This window comes from Athene cunicularia, assembly GCF_003259725.1.
Source record: "Athene cunicularia isolate RWA chromosome 3 unlocalized genomic scaffold, athCun1 chr3_part1, whole genome shotgun sequence".
Classification (NCBI taxonomy): domain Eukaryota; kingdom Metazoa; phylum Chordata; class Aves; order Strigiformes; family Strigidae; genus Athene; species Athene cunicularia.
In genome coordinates, this window is record NW_020799097.1 from 54,882,916 (window position 1) to 54,900,412 (window position 17,497).

Consider the following 17,497-nt stretch of genomic DNA (forward strand, 5'->3'; position numbering starts at 1 on the left):
TTTGTATGTAAGGGTGTAACACTAGGAGATGTTATACTCCAGCAGACAAGATAACAGACCGGCATTTAACAGCTCCAATTTCTACACCAGATTTTGACAGTGCCAGTCTGAACAAATCCACCTATTTTTTCTGTGCTTTTTTCCCCACGTGTCTGGTTTGTTCCTGGAAGAGCAGGAATTATCTCTTGCTAAATAAACATTCAGTTTCTATAATGTTTGGGATTTAATTTTGGCAGATGTATTTAGGCACCACTGGAGTATAACACAGAAATATATAAATTTTACACCTGAGGCAGAAAGCTTATTAATGTTCTTCACTGAAGAGAAATTCCAAGTAAAAATACTTTTGGGAAGCTATATTATGAGGTCTACCCTATTAAAAAGCCATTTAAGAAAATGAGGGTTGCCCTCTACTGCTTGCAGAACAAAAGATTTCTTTCACTAAGAAACGTCTTGCTTTGCTGTCAAACTGATCTTATAACTAAAAGTACTAAGGTGGGCTAACCGTTTCAATACATGTGATTTCATCAAATCTAAAAGTTTTCTAGAGATCTAGAAAACAGAATTAAAACGAACATTTGGTGAAGGTTCTGCACTAAAACTCTCCAATCAAGTTCAGTATTTAGATTTGTCACAGATTTCTCTGGCTACCTCACTCAAAGCAATCTTTCTGCAGCTCACATTTCCTGATTGTGAAATGAGAACAGTAATTATCCTGTGAAAAAAAAAAAATTAACCACTAAATGCTCAGATCTTATTGGTAAAAAGAAGACCATGCACAGACCAAAAGAAAATTATTTTTTAATAAAGTTGAATTTATATATTTGGCATTCTTAGGTGTTCTAAAAAGACACACAGCAATGTTGAATATACAGTAAATATAGCTTATTAATTTTTAACAAAAACTTGAAATACATAAGTATTTTATAAATCTGGAAGTCTAAGTATCACATCACTATTCAATAGCATTTAATTATAGGACAGCTAGCTAAACATCAGTCCTGGAAACAAGACTAGAAAAAATGATTTAAGAGTCAATCAAGAAAATCTTCAAGTGTGAAAATAAGATGATATTCAATCAACATAACATGGGATAAAGGAATACCTTTACCTGATAAAGGAATAACTGATTTCTTGCTTTGACAACACTACAAACTTGGGCAATAAATGCTCCTGTACAGAAATAATACTTAAGAGGAATTTTTAATGGTATTCAATTATTACCACATGAGATTTTGATCAAAATGTGCACTTACACAATATTACTGAAAGATATTTTAAAAGATTAAAACCAGCTTTATCTCAAAAACAGCTAGTGGCAAATCATCACTGAAATCAAACAGTATTCACAAAGATTAATAATAAACCTAATTTATTAGTTTCATCCTTTACTATATAGGAAATCATTTTCCTAAAATACATACATGATAGAATAGTAAATTATATAGGCTAGTCCATTTTTATGGGGGCCAATCCCAGCAAAACATGTAGCAATATAATTAGACGTGGCTGCATATTGAAAAGTACACAGGACACATTCAGAATGGAGCACTCTAAAGTAAGTCTGGTTGAAATATTATTAAGAAATTCCATAAAAATTCAAAATGTCCTCAAAGACTACTTCCATAGCAAAGTCCCTGATCTGAGGAAAAAGTAATGAGAACCAAAAAAGAATGCATAATTATTATTCTATTTCTCTGATGGGGAGAAGTGATGAGGGAAAGAAAAAAAGGAGAATGTGGGTTTAACTATCACACTGTTTCTACATGTCAGAATTCAAGTTATGCTCATTATGGTATGAGAAATCCTTGCTCAGTTCTCTCTGAAATCAGGCTTTGCAGATACAGTATGTAAAAATGAATGTATTTGTTTCCTGGAAGTACAGGAACTTCTGAAAGCACATCTTTATTCAGTATATATGTATTAGCTATCCTGCTTTTACTTGATTTTTCATTTTTCAGTAGAAGTATTGTCTTCTCCACCTTCAGCATATGCACAACTAAGCCTCAGATGTAACCAAGAGAACCTCCTCCTGACCCAGAGGAACAGCAAAGAGGTTGCTGCATCTTTAGAACCCACTGATCATCGAGGGCTACTCAGCAGGACTGTAAGACCGCAAGACCCTACACACAATACATGGGGAAAGATTTGTATTTCCACCTCCATTTCAACATGTCTCCTAAAAGAGCTGTGCTTTCAATTTAGTTGGGCCAATCTGTGTAGTAGCAAAGCATAGATTTAGAGATTTGAAACTATTCAAGCTTTGGGTTTGCTTGCTGTAAGGAACAGTTGCTCAAGTTCCCATCACAACTGCCACAGGGGCCATACTCGGTAATCAAATGGTGTAATCTTTGTGAAGAAGGAAATTTACTGCACCACTGACACTTTCAGATTTTCATTCAGTTGCTCTGTTTTCTGTAGGACATTAACTCATTGGATGCGTGGAAGTTCTTTCATTTCATTGTTTCTCTTGGCTAAAAACTACTTTCAACCAGATTACAGAGGCTTGACACCGAATTTCAGCATTAGTCTTCATGTCACCTCTTCAGTTATGTAACACTTTTTCTTATTGATATTTCAATGTCAAGTTGTGTCAAGATCTGACTTTGGTATACAGTTTACTGAATTTTCAAAATACTGTAATACCCTAATTGGGGAAGGTCTAACTTTATCTGTTGTATCAAAAAAAGATCTAAACTGCTACACAATCTTTTGCCTCATATTAAGTATGGCCTCCAACAGATGCTGCTAACTTTTCTGAAGAAAACCTATGTGCATCCATCAGGTATTAGTAAAAGAAACTAGCTTCTGAGATGCCTGATGAAGAAGCTGAAGGGACCTTTGGCATAAGTCTATTTTATCCAGCTAATAAAAACAATCACCCCAAAACTCTCTCTCGAGATACATCCTTGGTTTTAAGAGGAGGACTGATTTGTCAGCAGATGTACTGTCTCTGGCTGTGCAGTGTTTACACAACCAATGGCTCTGAAGAGATTTGGAAAGCAGCTGTTTTCCAGTACAATGTTTTTGTACTTGGCTTGAGGCTTGTGACATCCTAGGAATGGAAGAGCTGCATCAAAGTTTGCCCTATTTGACTGCTAAGAAAAAGCAGCATTTAGAGTCCCTTCCCTCTCTCAAAACCCAACAGTTTTCTGTTGAGGAAAATGAAGTATACATATGGCATTCTGAAATGTATAACTATCTCTGGGGTCTAATTGGTCCTGATTTCCTCCTGAATGAAGGTCCAGACTATCACAAGGTGGGGTACTTATCCCACTGCTTTGAAAAGATGGAGCTTTTTTCCAGTTGTAGGAGTCTACCAAACTGCTATGCAAAATGCTAGGTATTTTGACATACTTTCACCTGTTTGCATTTTTGATTATACATTTTTAGTCTGACAAACTGCAGGTTCAATGGTCAGGGGAAAGGGAAGATTATTTAAATCTCCTGATAATTTTTAAAGTTTTGAAAATGGTACTAGAGCTTCATTTCATTTTACTTATTTGTCACAATGCTGTCAGGATTTTATGCGCATCTTGGCTAATCCTTCCTGGAGCACGGAAGTATCTGTCAAGATCATCTGATGAATCTCAAACAAACTTGGCCCACCTAATAAGTTCTCTCTCATTCCTCCCAGGATCCAACTGTTTTCCTTGGTTTTGAACCTATGCAAAAGCTACCCGAGCAACTATCTTCCCAAGCAAAGTGTCATGTTTTAAAACTAGGTTCTCACCAGAACCTTTATCTTATATTTAAGGGAAAAACATATACAGATATATGATTAAAATTTTATTTGGGGAATGGTATTACTGTTGGATTTGGCTTAGATTTCTATTTACTAGTTTTGGAAGTGTAAACTTAACTCCAGTTATCAAATTAAACTCTTTACTTATTCATGCATCATAAATTACATACTGTACTAAGAATTTAGTTTTATTTAATTCTACCTGTCAAGGGTTGAAAAAAGTATTTCAGTCTCCTAACTCAAACACTGCCAAACAAAACCTGATAATATTAAATTCCAGTTTATTAGAAGTTTACGATCAGATAGACAAGTTTCTCTGGTTATGAAGATATTGTAACTTCAAACATCACCCTAGATGTACTTTTAAATTTAATTAAACACAACATCATGAGAGAAAAAAATTAAATGAAGAAGAAACCAAAAGAGATTAAAAAGTCCAGTAACACATTTCTTCTTTAACAGACCAACAAAGCTAACACTTGTTAGTACTTTTACTGTATCCCACTGAAAATACTCTGAAAACTCTGATTTGTTCTGTTGCTTTTGTCTGTATTGCTGAGTAGCTCTTAATTCTAAATGTTCTTTAATTAATTTCCTGTTACATTGAGAACCTTTAAAACACAGAGTAAAACAATGAAGAGCACACAGTACGGGCAGAACAGGTTCACTATAACTAAAACCTCAGAAGAGATAGTGCAGCTGAATATTAGGCATTCGTTTTCATGTTCAAGCTTCAGACAAAACTACAGTGACCAATGTGGATATAATAAATACACTAGCCAATCTTCGGGATCACATCTCTGCACAGAACAGGGAGCCCAGAACAAGGGAGATTATTTATTGAGAAGTAGACATGAAACGGGGAAGCAACCTCAGTAGATAGCCCTCTGAGGGCTGCAGAGACTTTGGATTACATGATCATTCACATGCACACGTGATCATGTACAATAGTTTTTGACTTGCTTTAAAGCACAGATTTCCAACTTAGAACATAGGAATCCTAATTCTTTTGAATCATTGGGAAGTGGTAGGATGTATACAGACACTGGATTAGGCAGAAGCTCCCAAAGCTCCTGATTCTCACAGGAGTGAGGCTCGCAGGAGTTGTGGCACAGTCCCATTAAGACCACAGTTTTCAGAGTGGTAGTCACTTCTCAAAGTTTCCAGGAGCTGCAGAAAGCAGTGCTCTTTTGGAAAAAAACAAAATATCTACAGATGAAAGGAAAGGCATAAAACCCCTCCCTGAACTGCATTCCAGGTACCCGCTGTTCTTTGCTTGCTCTTTGATTTTTCTTTTATTCTTTTGGTTTCAACATTTTAGATTTCTAAGTGCTTTTTAAATCTTGCCCTAAATCCCTTACCATCCACTAGATGTCATGGTAGCCTTACTAGTATTATTGAATACAAGAATGACCAAAGAGAATTAGGGGGGAGTTACTTGAAATTTACCTCCTCGCCGTTTCTAACAGACAAGCATTTAGACAGTGTGTTCAGGACAATATCAAGGGACAGGAAACACAGTAAAATGATTATGTGCTGAAAGTTAATCTCCCTTCTTTCGGGAAACTGATATAGGATATGTGCAGGTTATTTCTTGGAGAAAGTTCCAGCATCCATTTGACAGCAAATAAAGCGAGGATTACCCAGGCTATGGAACAGGCCAGTAATTCTTGTGCTGGAGAAGGAAACATTTCCCAGTTCTGCTAATGTGGATGCATGTCAACTATGAAATAAGCACCTCCACATAGGCAAATAAAGACAGAGCAGTAACTGCCCTCTGGTAGCAGCCTGGTCAACAGTCATTTACAGATGTGCACAGCAGCTGACTTTTCTATACCACTCCACTTCATGAACAATAGTATACTCAGTGGCCAGGATATTAAGATTGAGCTTGAAACTTTCTGAAAACTATCATCTGAATAATGTCTACATCAGAAGGAAATATTTACATTTTTATATAAATCAAAGTTTCTCATATTTATTTTGACAGTTTCAAAAGGAACACACCATCACAGAAACAAACTCTGAATAGGAAACTTCTAAAAACATCTTCAAAGAAGGAGAGAATCTTTGCTGCAGGAAAAAAAAAATATCAACAACAGCTACCAAAGCATATGTAGTATACTTTTGTCTATTCTCATTGTACTATTTCTAATATTTCCATTAATATAAGATGGTATCTTTTCATGTGAAAAGTTGACCAAGTTAGAAAGAAAAATGTCTCGGTAATGCTCGGTCACTTAATAGTATGAAGCTACGTAAGAATGGAAAGAAATGCTGACAAATACCTTTATTTTACTGTAATACAGGTTTTAATGAAAAGGAAGATGGGAGAATCAATATTTGCTCAAATATAGAAAAGCCCATCCACAATTATAATACTTCATTCAGTTTACAAAAAGAAAAATTTATCACAAGGAGAAATAGATAAGAATAATACAGGTCTTAAACTATACATTTCAGTGCCCAGAATTGAAGGTTGTGCAACACAGAGGCGCAGAAGAGAGAACATGCTTATGCTTTAGAAAATAAAATTCCTGCTATTTCGTCCACAACTGAAGGTTTCTCAGCAGTAAAATCTTTTTAAGAAAAGTGTTAAAAGCCCATTACACAGGTGAGAGAAATGGAAAAGTGCTAGCACATCTGAATTTGCTACTATTTCATGAAGAAACTGTCATATGGATTGATGCAGAAGTACTTAGTATAATTTACAGGAAAAAAAAAGCAGCACTTTCTTTTTGTCTCCTAGAACCATTTTTCATGTCAGAGATAAGAACTACATACTTGGTCTTCAGATGCTGATCTAGTTAACCTACCAACCACATTTCACTGTGAATGGTAAGTGATGCTTTGTAACTGGCTAGAATGTGTTTAAGCACTTAGCTGAATAGCATTTTCTCTCAAGAGAATTATTTTACTCATAACAAAGCTATACTGTTAGAATAACTATAGTCCTACATGCATTCTATGAGGGATCACTTTGCATTACTGATACAAAACCAAAACTATTACTTTGCTTTATGGAAGAGTTAGATCTTACCTACCAAACATGCAGCAACTAGTAGAAGGCAGAAATTTGTAGATTAGTATAACATAATTTAAAAAACAAACCAGGTTAATAAGACTTTATGGGCATAAATTTTTTACACTGAACTTTTTATTTTTGAAAAATTGTTGTCATTTATAGTTCTTCATTCAGTTTTTCCAGCACCAGTCAGCAGCATTCCAAGATGTATTTTTCTACAGTTTAAGGAACTATACTGTGTCACTTCATTCATTTAAACCTGTTCTTTCAACACTGCTTATGTAACCATTCCTATACTTCAAGTTAGGTGCTACATTTCTTTGTAGCTTCTTTTAAATCAAATCTGAGATGCATTTGATAAAATTATGTACCTGTATTGAAAAGCATTTAATTTCTGAATGCAACCTTCCCGAACAGCATTTATACAACCAACTGGTAAAGGTCTGGACACTTTCTCAACATAAAGAGCACATGTAGCCCTCATTTTCTGTCAAGTTAGGAGTTTACAAATGATTTAGCAGAGACCTTGGTCTTGAATTCTTTTGATAAGTTAATATATAGTACTGCTGGTACAGACCAGACCAATGCTTCAGGTATAAAAAAATCTGAATTGTAGAAAGAGGATTTGGATCTCTGCTCTAATTTTTTACAAAGATTTGATGCCTTTCAAATGGGTTTCCTACTAATGAAGACCAGGGGTGGGTGTGACAAATTCACAATTTTACAGCCCTACTGCAGTATCTCAGGTTGTCCTAGCTCAGTGTAGTTGAGAGAAGACAGGTATGAACAGATATCCTTTTGATGGACTAAAATTTTAATTCCTCCTAATGCTGTTAACTTTTATATATCTATATATAGATATATATAAATATCTATATCTATATCTATATCTATATCTATATCTATATCTATATCTATATCTATATCTATATCTATATATAAAATAGCAGAACAACCTCACTTCTGTCACTGTCTTCAGTCTGTTTAAACTAGACTTTGAAGCCTCTGGGGTTAAGAGTCTTATTGCACATTTACAGACTGCCAAGCACACCTAGGCTTATTGCAGTAGTTCCTGTAGTGTCTGTCAATGGAGGCCCAATACAGTTTCCACTCAGAGTAGCATCATTCTAGATTAACACAACCAAGGTGTGTAATAATCCTTGCATTATGAAACATATACCAAAAATCTTCCACTCTCTTCCATACAAAAATACCATCTTTCATTTTTCTGCTATGATGAAATGACTAGATCTGTGGATGAGGGGCAAGCAGGGGCTATTTGTGACGTCAACTTCAGCAAGATTTTTAACATCCTTGTATTTGATTGAATCACAGTTCAGATGGCTGGGCTACCAGACAGATGAGAACTGGCCAGATTACCAGGCTGAAAGGGTAGCAATTAATGGTTCACTCTGAAAACTTGTTACAAGTAGAGTTCCTATGGCATCTGTTCCAGGACTTACTCATTTCAGCACCTTATCAATGATCTGGAGAAGGACACAGATAGCACCCTAATGGAGTTTGTGGATGACACCAAAGTGGAAGGAGTAGAAGGTGCAGCATGGCACAATGCATTGAAAGGTAGGGCTGACATCCAGAGAGAGACCTACATAGGTTGCAAGTATGGGCCGAACCTCACAAAATTCAACAAGGACAAATGCAAAGTCCTTTACATGGGATGGACTAAGTCCCTGCACTGGTTCACACCAGGTTACAGATCTGCTTCACATAATCTAATTAACGGTAGGCTAAACATGAATAAGCATGTGGCCTGGCAGCAATGAATGCCAGCGGCATACTGGGCTGTAGCAACAACCAGCTGTTTGAGGGAAGAGATCAGTCCCTTTGACTTTGCACTTGTTGCACATCACCTGGAGGGCACATTCTGTCTCCTCCTGCAGTTCATTCAGCTTTCGTTGCCCCAGCACAAGAGAAATGTTGATAAATGTGAACATGTTCAGTGGGAAGCTACCACCAAAATGGCTGGGACTGGAACATGGAGAATGAGGTTTGTGGAGTCTAAAGAAGAGAAAGGTTTGTGGGACTTAATAGCTTTCTAGTACCTACGTGGACCTAGCCCCATTATAGTGGTGCACAATAGGTCAGTGATCATAAACTGAAACAGACAGGGTTCTGCCTAAACACAAAGAAAAAATTCACTATGAGGATAATTAAACACTAGAAGAGATTTTTCAGAATGGCTGTGGAATCTTCATCCTTGAACATTATTCAAGAGCTGACTGGACAAAGCCCTAAGCAACCTGTTTTAAACTCAAGTGTTGACTGATTTGAGCAGGAGATGACACTAGATGATCTCCTAAAGTCTCTTCTAACTTAGGTAAGTCTATGATTCAGGTCAGTGGAACTCCCAGAGGCTACCCTTTGTGTACTGCAATCAGGAGGAAACTTAACTCTTAGAAAAATGGGTTTGTGGTAAGTTACCCATTTTGTATGCTATGGTCTGGAATTCTCTCTCCTCCAAGTGTAATGAATAAAAAGTAGATTTTTGCAGAATCTTAATTCTTGCAGAAAGCTTAATTCCCTACCACCAACAATAACTTTTCCATCTTTATGAAATATCTATCCAACTCAAATACTGGTATGGAAAAGCAACAGCTGGATAATAAAAAGAAAGTGAAGACTCACAGGGTTTAGTTTCTTATTAATCCTCCAAACATACACGTGTTATGAAATGGTGCAGCACTTTCGTACAGTAAAAGGAATGAAGAAAAAACACCCAATCATTTTGCATATGCAGACCATTTCTTATATCTGCAAATTCTCTAGTAAAATTCTCCTTATTCCAGTTAGCCTTTCATTTCCAAAATTTCTTCCATATGCAGAAAAAACCCTGTTCATTTGTAATATACTGGTTTTCCATTATGAAACTGTAGATTAGATTTATTATGGTATTTCTAAAAGGTAGAGATTAAGTATTTTTAAAGTATGTTAGAACTACAGAAAGTTTAACATACCCCTTTCAAATTGTACTTTCCTGGAGAAAATGCTATTTATAGGCAGAAGACAGTAAATTAAGCTTGGGTAAAGGCAGTAAGTGAAACTTAAAATCAAATGAGACCAAGCCTTATTACATTCATGTTGTCAAAAGTAACAGACCAAGAACTTTGAAAACCTTTTGAAAAGCTTTTATGATCCTAAGCCACAAGATTTTACAAGTTTAAATACCTTACCAGCAAAAATAATTATGTGTTCCTATAAGAAGCTATATAATCAATTGCATGCTCAGTTAGACTTCTCAAATTAGACAGCAAATTAAGAACCATCCCACAACACTACCCTGAAAGCACAATCATTTAAGGAGTTCCAAAACCTGTTTCTCTTACTTTAATATATATTTGTTCATTATCAGCTATTCTTTCAAACTGCAGTCAATAATATGAGCTCTATAGCATTTATAGTTTGGGAAAAGTATAGAGTAAGTATTTTCTGTCAATTACCTAATATAAGTGAGTTTATAAAGATGAGTTGCAATTAAAAATCTCTTTATAAAAAATTATCCCAAAATAATGTTCAAAAAAATCACTTAAAAACAGACTGAAGAATGTTTTGACTTTTCAGTGACTTGTACAGTGTTATTATTGTAAAGACAGGGGATACCTCCAACTCCAAACAATTAGCATTAGTAAATATTTATATAGCAAACACAGAATCAAAAAAATCTTACAGTGAAGAAGTGAGACTGTCACTACTCTCCCACTCCCCCCACCCCGTAAAAAAATTTATTCACATTTAGTGTAAAGAAGGACATTCATATAATTTTAAGGCATCTTTATATATTACTTTAAAAGTTTGATAACGATTAGTTTTAAAAAGCATTATGCCTAAGAAATTTAATTTCAAATACGTCACAACTTCATGAGTTAATTGGTAATAAATCACCATCAACTAAATTGTAATAGCTTTCCAATTCTCAAAGAGGCTATAGTTACCTGGTCTAAAAGATCTTCAACTTTTTTTTGCCATCCATCCCTTGCTGCATTTTTTTCACGTTCTTTCAGCTGCAACAGCTGAGTCATGGCTGCCTTCTTATCCTCTTCATGCTGCAGCCTCAGCTCTTCACGAAGCTTATTACATTCCTGTCTAAAAGCAAAGGTCAAATAACTAAAATGCAGTGGACTTTGTGCAAAGAGTGAAAAAGAATTAGGAACTCGGTAGTAATTGGGAAATCTTAAATAATAATAGAAACATTTGCTTGACATTTAATTTGCTATTACTTTGGCATGTAACACATACTTCATTTCTTATTAAAGAATAAAAGAAAAAAATTAATACTTGCCGAAGATTTTCTGTCCATTTTATTTCCAAGTCATGAGCCATTCTATCAACTTTGAATTTCTCCTCTTCTCTCATGGCAGCAATCATTGCCTCATGCTGTTGTCTCTCCTGATCTAGTTCTCCCTGTAAACACAAACTTCATAATAGAGACTGATCAGCAGCAAAAAAAGTATTTCAAACCTTAAACAAGTGTATTTATTATAAAAATGTGAGCTACAATTGGCTCATAAAACTTGAACTGTAACTTTTTCAGTGTGTAATTCCTAATTACACACAATTAATGCCTATACATCTGCTGATATTTCTTACCAGTGGAACAGAATTCTGCATTCCTATAAAAAGGACTTTTCGACTAAGTCATTCTAGAAATAATATTTTCAAATACATAAATTATCCTATGATTCAATGTTGGAAAGAACCTCAAAAGGTCATCAAGTTCTGTTCACTGCAGGACTAACTTCAAAATTAGAACAGGTTGCTTATTTTTTTTTTTTTTTTTTTTTTTTTTTTTTTTTAAGCAGCAAATATTCAGCATTTGAACTTCAAAGCTTGAGCTATCTGGATTTGATACAAAATATATGGATCTTCTTTCTGTTCCTGGACAAACCTGCTAGAAACAGTCTGACACAGGACAGGAAAAAAAAAACCCAACACTTAAAAACTCCTATCCATTTCTGTTCAAATTTTACCATACTGGAATAATATTAGGTATTCTATACCTAGAAATCATACTTACATGAATGTTTTTCAGCAGTGCTTGCTTCATTCGTGAGAAGCAAACATGGCCATCTAAATTTAACTAAGACTTCTTGAAGTAAGAATTTTTTTAAATATATAAATGAAAAATTCCCACAGAGATCTATTAAGATAAATGTTATTCCCCGTAACCTGCTATATATGAATATTTAAATTCTGTAACGGGTAAAGAGAGACAAATGCAGTAGTTCATAAGGACACTTAAAGCAATTATTAAAAAAAAACCATAAGAAGTTGTAGACTATGATAGGGTGCACATCTAATGACTACAGCTGAAAAATTAAAAAAACCAAACCAATATCCTGTTTCAAGCTATTTTTGTTAAAAAAATACCAGTATGAAAACAGATTAATGGAATTTTATTTTTTAATATTTGCTGCTCTACTTCAAATATAGCTATGATCTTGTAAATGAACATTGCTTACCAACGAAAGAAAAGTGAAAGGTTACACTTGGTATTAAAGTCAATGAGCTATTAACAGATTGACAGTTCCACTTCCTTCTAAACCAAGTAAAATGGCAATATAATTATGCTCAGGCAAATTAATTGCTTCAGTTGTATAAAGTGGCCACAGTCTGCTATCTTTCAAGATAACATAGCATGTAACTTTAAACTATGCTCAAGCATCTTCTGAAATTCTAAATTTGAGCCTGAAATGAAGACTGTGCCCATTATTTGAGGAAAGCATTGTATGCATGAATTAAAAATAATAATTTAAAAGGTTTCAATGAATTGTAAGCTGTGTAAGCTGTGGATCCTGTTTTGCACCAAGACATGAAACTGTTTGGAACAGCAGTTGTGTAGCATATGCTTTTTACATTCTCATAAAATTCTGTTAAGCATCTGAAAAATCCAATTCTGGATATATTTTGTACAGACCTACTCTGGCTGCTACAATTTATATTAACCATAGAAATATGTGGTTGCAGCAATACCCATTACAAACTGAAAGTGTTCTGAAAACAACAAAAAACTACACCCCAAAACAGCCAATGAAACAAAACAAAAATCCCAAACATCAAAACCAGCCCATCCTAGTTTTCCAGTTTTTTTCTTTCTGCTTGAAATAAAAAGAGACCTCTCTCTTTTAATGAAGCCATATGAAGCTCTTTCAATAACGTATAGACTATAATAGTTCTTGCCATTTTAAAAACAAGACCAAAAATCACCATGACTGTACTTTGCACAATTTTTTCTCCAACTTTATGGTTACCTCAACACTATACAGTGAGTCTGTGGTCTCTCGCAGTCTTGCTCTAGTTAATTCTAGTTCTTTCTGGAGTATTTCCTGAGCTTCTTGAAGACTAGAGATATGTCCTTCTGCCGTACCAAGGCCTTGTTCGCTTTTTCGTACTAGGTCTTGCAGGCGACACACCTATGATACAAAAAGGTTGTAATGTCCCTAATTATTACCAATCGCAGTCAAATCATCTTGGTTTCATTTTCTTCCAGTGTTTCTAATTCCAATCTAGACAAATTTTTATTTGCACAGCCTGTTCTCCTTTAATATTATTTAAAGTTTCTGTATTAAAAATGGAATTCCAGTAATAATATAAAATTAATATTAAAGAATTTTTACAAGTAAAAAAGTATCAAATCTATGTTTGAAGCATTTTAATATAATAATAATTTAATATACAATTTTAGAAAGTCCCATTTATTAAAAACAAGCAGTTTTGTTCTAAAGCAAGTTTAACATTTGTAGAATTTGCAAGCCGCCAGAAACAAACACCTGCCACCTATAGAAAACAGTAATAAAAAGTATCACTGCAAAAAAAGTACTTTAACTCATAATTAAGTATGTCTTAAAGGACACAGTGAAATTGGATGTATGGCCTGTTGAGCAATGAAGCTGATGAATTATTTTCTTGAAAGACGACAAGAGTTCCAGACAAGAATGGATTGATGGGTTTGATATCAGTAGAATATAACTGTAGTTTTAAAATATTATGAAAAGGTGGCAATTTCAAACTCAAAACTGTTTTGAGATGTGATACATTTAACATTGATTGCATATATTGAAATAGAGCAAATAGTTTGGGTCTTGTAAGTATTTTGTCTTATCTTTTGATGGAAATATATGAAGATCATGTGCAAGTCAGGAAGCTGGCCAGAACTTACAATACATTAACTGTAACAAAACATCAACTTAAATACAGTTAATTTTCCCTTTGTCTCCTGACATATTTTGTGTAGAGGTCTGTGTACCTAACAAGAAGATAAGCAGAGTAAAACCAAGAAAGACTGTTTATGCCACCTGTTTTGTACCTCAATCTCTTTAGCTTTGTTTATTTTGTAAAGGACAATAAAATTATCATTCAGAAACAGTCAAGTAACTTATAATGTTTGAAGAATACTCCAGTTTAAACAGAAATAAGGCACTAAACAGATTGAACAGCATAGTCCTAGCTCTAGCATAGTCCTAGCTCTGTATTGGACTCTAAGCACAAGATCATTATTGATGAAATATGGTCTAGTGCACAGGAACATAAGCTGATAGAATTAAATTAACCCTTGCCTCCTGATTGGCAGAAGTCAGTTTCATTGTCAGCTCTTCCTTCAGGTTTTCCAGCTGCTGTCGGAGCTGATTCTTATCATCCTCCAAATGCAATTTCTCCTTCTCAAACTGCTGCTCTAACTCCTTCAGAAATAAGAAAGATAGAAAAATACTAAATACTTGCCATACAGTCACTGCAAAAAAATTATTTCACCTAGCATTAAGTATCCCTGATCTAACCAAGAATTGTCCTTTCCTTGGAGTATTAACGCAGGAAGATTTACTGACTTTTACAATGCATGTTTTAATTTTTCAGTTAGTTTTCTACTCTAATATCCTTGATAAATTTCTAATCTAACATGATTAATCACAAAAGACAGACAAACAGAACTTTCTTCTCAATTACTAGTTTCACTTTGCACTTAGTTATCAAAATTATTAAAACTGTATGTATTTTCAGGTTTTCGATTTGAGTTGATAAAATGCAGAACTTTTCACTTTTTAATAAAATTACACTGCTAATATGATTATCCTTCAGTCTTTACCCATTTATCTCCTACACATAATCCCCACATAAAATAGTGAATCTTAGAATCCAAACTGAGCTTTGGGAAGTTTTTCAGGCTGTTACAATGAATGAAAAATGCCGCATGCCTTATCTATAAAATTTATGTAGAAATAAAAGAAATCAACAATTAGTCTTCAAGTTCAACTATATGGAAATAATCAAATAACACCTCTGTTTCAGTCTCTCTAGAGTAATAGTCAAATTCTGAAAATAACTCCACTGGATGAATTATATTGCTCTTACATGAGCCTATGCTGTATAGGTATTTGTTACAAACTTTTTTATTTTTTTAAGGGAAACTATAAATTTACACTTCAGATTTGTTAATATTTAGAATATATTTTCAGAACAATTTGTCATAAAATACTTAACATAAAACATGTTAAGATGTAGAACATACTATATAATTCATTATACCACAAAGTCTTCTTGAAGAAAACTAAGGTTGCCAAGTAAGGTGCTCCAGAGCCACATAATACAAGACTTTAAGGTTTTCTATGGAGCTACGGAGGCTCCATTATTAATTCCTTCCTAGGAGTTCAGCTGTAATGAAAGGCTTAGCATTGATTCAATGCCTCTGCCCAGCCCCGGGCTCAGACTTCTGAAAAATCAGTAATATCTCAGAAACAGGTATGAAAATACAAAGACCTGAACCACGCACAAAAGAAGTACAACTGCAGGCATTGGTAAGATTGTGGACACAGGGAGAGTTAAGAGCTCAAGAATTCAAGAGGAAAAGGACTGTCATAAAAACTTATAAAACTCTAAGGAAAACTGGGGAGCTGCAAGACAGCAACACGGCAACTCAGTGTCACATGCAGCTCATCCCAAGAAGCAAATGGAGGCCAACCCTTCCTCATCCACCACCAGAGACTCCGCGAGTGCTTTGCTGGGGGTGGGAAACACATTCAGCTTTGTAGCTTGTTAGTTGTAGCACTCCATTAGGGTGTGCAATAGGCAATAAATAATTTGTGTGTAAACTGCTTGCTCCACCTCTCTGTTCATGGTGGACAGTGTGACAAAACAAAGGGTTATGCTTTCCATAGTACATTGCTATATAGCGTAACTCAACAAGTGCATGTTTTCTTCACCAGACCCAGACCAATCACCACGTGGGACAAACAATCCTTGCTAAATGAGACTTGCTCAAATTTTCTTGTTCACACTGTGAAATCTGCTGGCTGCAGAATTTCACTAGTGCTATACAGACCCTATTCTGATAACTGAGTAATTAGTTCTTTCATGATACTTGTCAGTACAGCTGTGCAGTACTGCAAAATTATTAGTAGCTCTATTTCCATAATCCTCCTATGAACTGATGCCATTTTTACAGCTCATTTTATAGATAGAAGAACTGAAGCAAAGAGATATATTTAAGCTATTTCTTGAGTCCTATTCTCATTCTTTAGAATTCTCTTCTGTTGCATTTTTTTCAAAGCTTTCCAAACCCCAGATGCCTTTCCCAGTCTTCCAGTCCCAATAAATCCTCATGTCCTCTATTCCAAGGCTACTTGTACCATGCTTCTTCCTCATACTAAACTCAACTCTTCTCCACATTTGAGACTGTTTCTTCCTTGAATTACTCAAACAACACATGTGCTTAGCATACAGGTTTGACAGGAGACAGTATGCAGATTAAAATTCACTGAGATCTTGACCCTGATGTCTTTTCATAATTAATTTACCTTGCCAAACCTCAAGTTTCATATTTCTCATATTTGTAGAGATGTTCTCTATTTTAACTAAAGAACAAATGTTTTATGATATCCTTTGTTTTATTCTCTACATTATTGTAATAACAGACAAAAGAAAACAGAAACAACCCCACACCTTACTAAAGTAAATGAAAAATATTCCCAGAAACCCTTAAGAGACAGTTTTAATAACAGGCGTGTTTAAAGTTACAAAGAAAGTAAACCTGAAAGATAAGATGCATGTATGTCTCAAAGAACTACTTCCATTACTGGGAGACATGAAAAAAAATCTTTGGGATTTATTAAAAATAAACACTAGTAAAATAATTTACAAAAAAAAAATTCTAAGATGCACATCACTAACTACAACTGTATTTCTTTGGTATATTTCCTGCGAACACACCAGAGGACCATAACAAAGCCTTAAACAATTAATATTTATCCCATATTTACTGTATAAGGCAAAATTTGTGTATGTATGTACAAACAGTCAGATTAGGAAATAATAATTCAGAATTGGTCCTCTCATTTATCCCAACAAAGAAAAGGACAATTTTGTGAAACAAAAAAGCCTTTCATTTTCAGGATTCCAGTCAAAGGTAAATGAATAGTCAATGTATAGTGAGCATGATTTTTTGATGTAAATTAGGAACAGCTGTTGTTGACTGGATGTATATTCCAAAGTACTAATATAGCAACTTTTTGTACTTCTGGACTGTTTGTGAAATTTTTAAATATTAGAGTAACAATCTTTTACCTCTGTCAGAAGAACAGATTTTGATCGATATAGCAACCTTTCTGGATATGGATCACAAAACCTCACAAAACCTGGGAAGGCATACCTACTATACTCAAAGTTGCGTAAGTTGAGAATTTATCTTCTGTATTTTTTTTTTTTTTTTTTTTTTTTTTATT

The 17,497-nt window shown here is 34.6% G+C and overlaps 1 protein-coding gene across 12 annotated transcripts in view; it reads right to left on the minus strand.

Annotated features, from left to right (window-relative positions):
- Window positions 1–17,497, minus strand: part of FAM184A (family with sequence similarity 184 member A) — a 50,158-nt gene that overhangs the window by 23,954 nt on the left and 8,707 nt on the right. For all 12 annotated transcript variants that reach the window (XR_003398005.1, XR_003398006.1, XR_003398004.1 and 9 more), the window contains exons 5-8: window positions 14,342–14,464; window positions 13,037–13,198; window positions 11,068–11,189; window positions 10,721–10,871 (exon numbers count right to left, since the gene is read on the minus strand). Coding sequence is in view for 9 of the 12 variants with exons in the window: in XM_026845004.1 (XP_026700805.1) it covers window positions 10,721–10,871; window positions 11,068–11,189; window positions 13,037–13,198; window positions 14,342–14,464 (558 nt within the window). In the remaining 3 variants the exon portion in view is untranslated. The remainder of the gene's footprint in view (window positions 1–10,720; window positions 10,872–11,067; window positions 11,190–13,036; window positions 13,199–14,341; window positions 14,465–17,497) is intronic.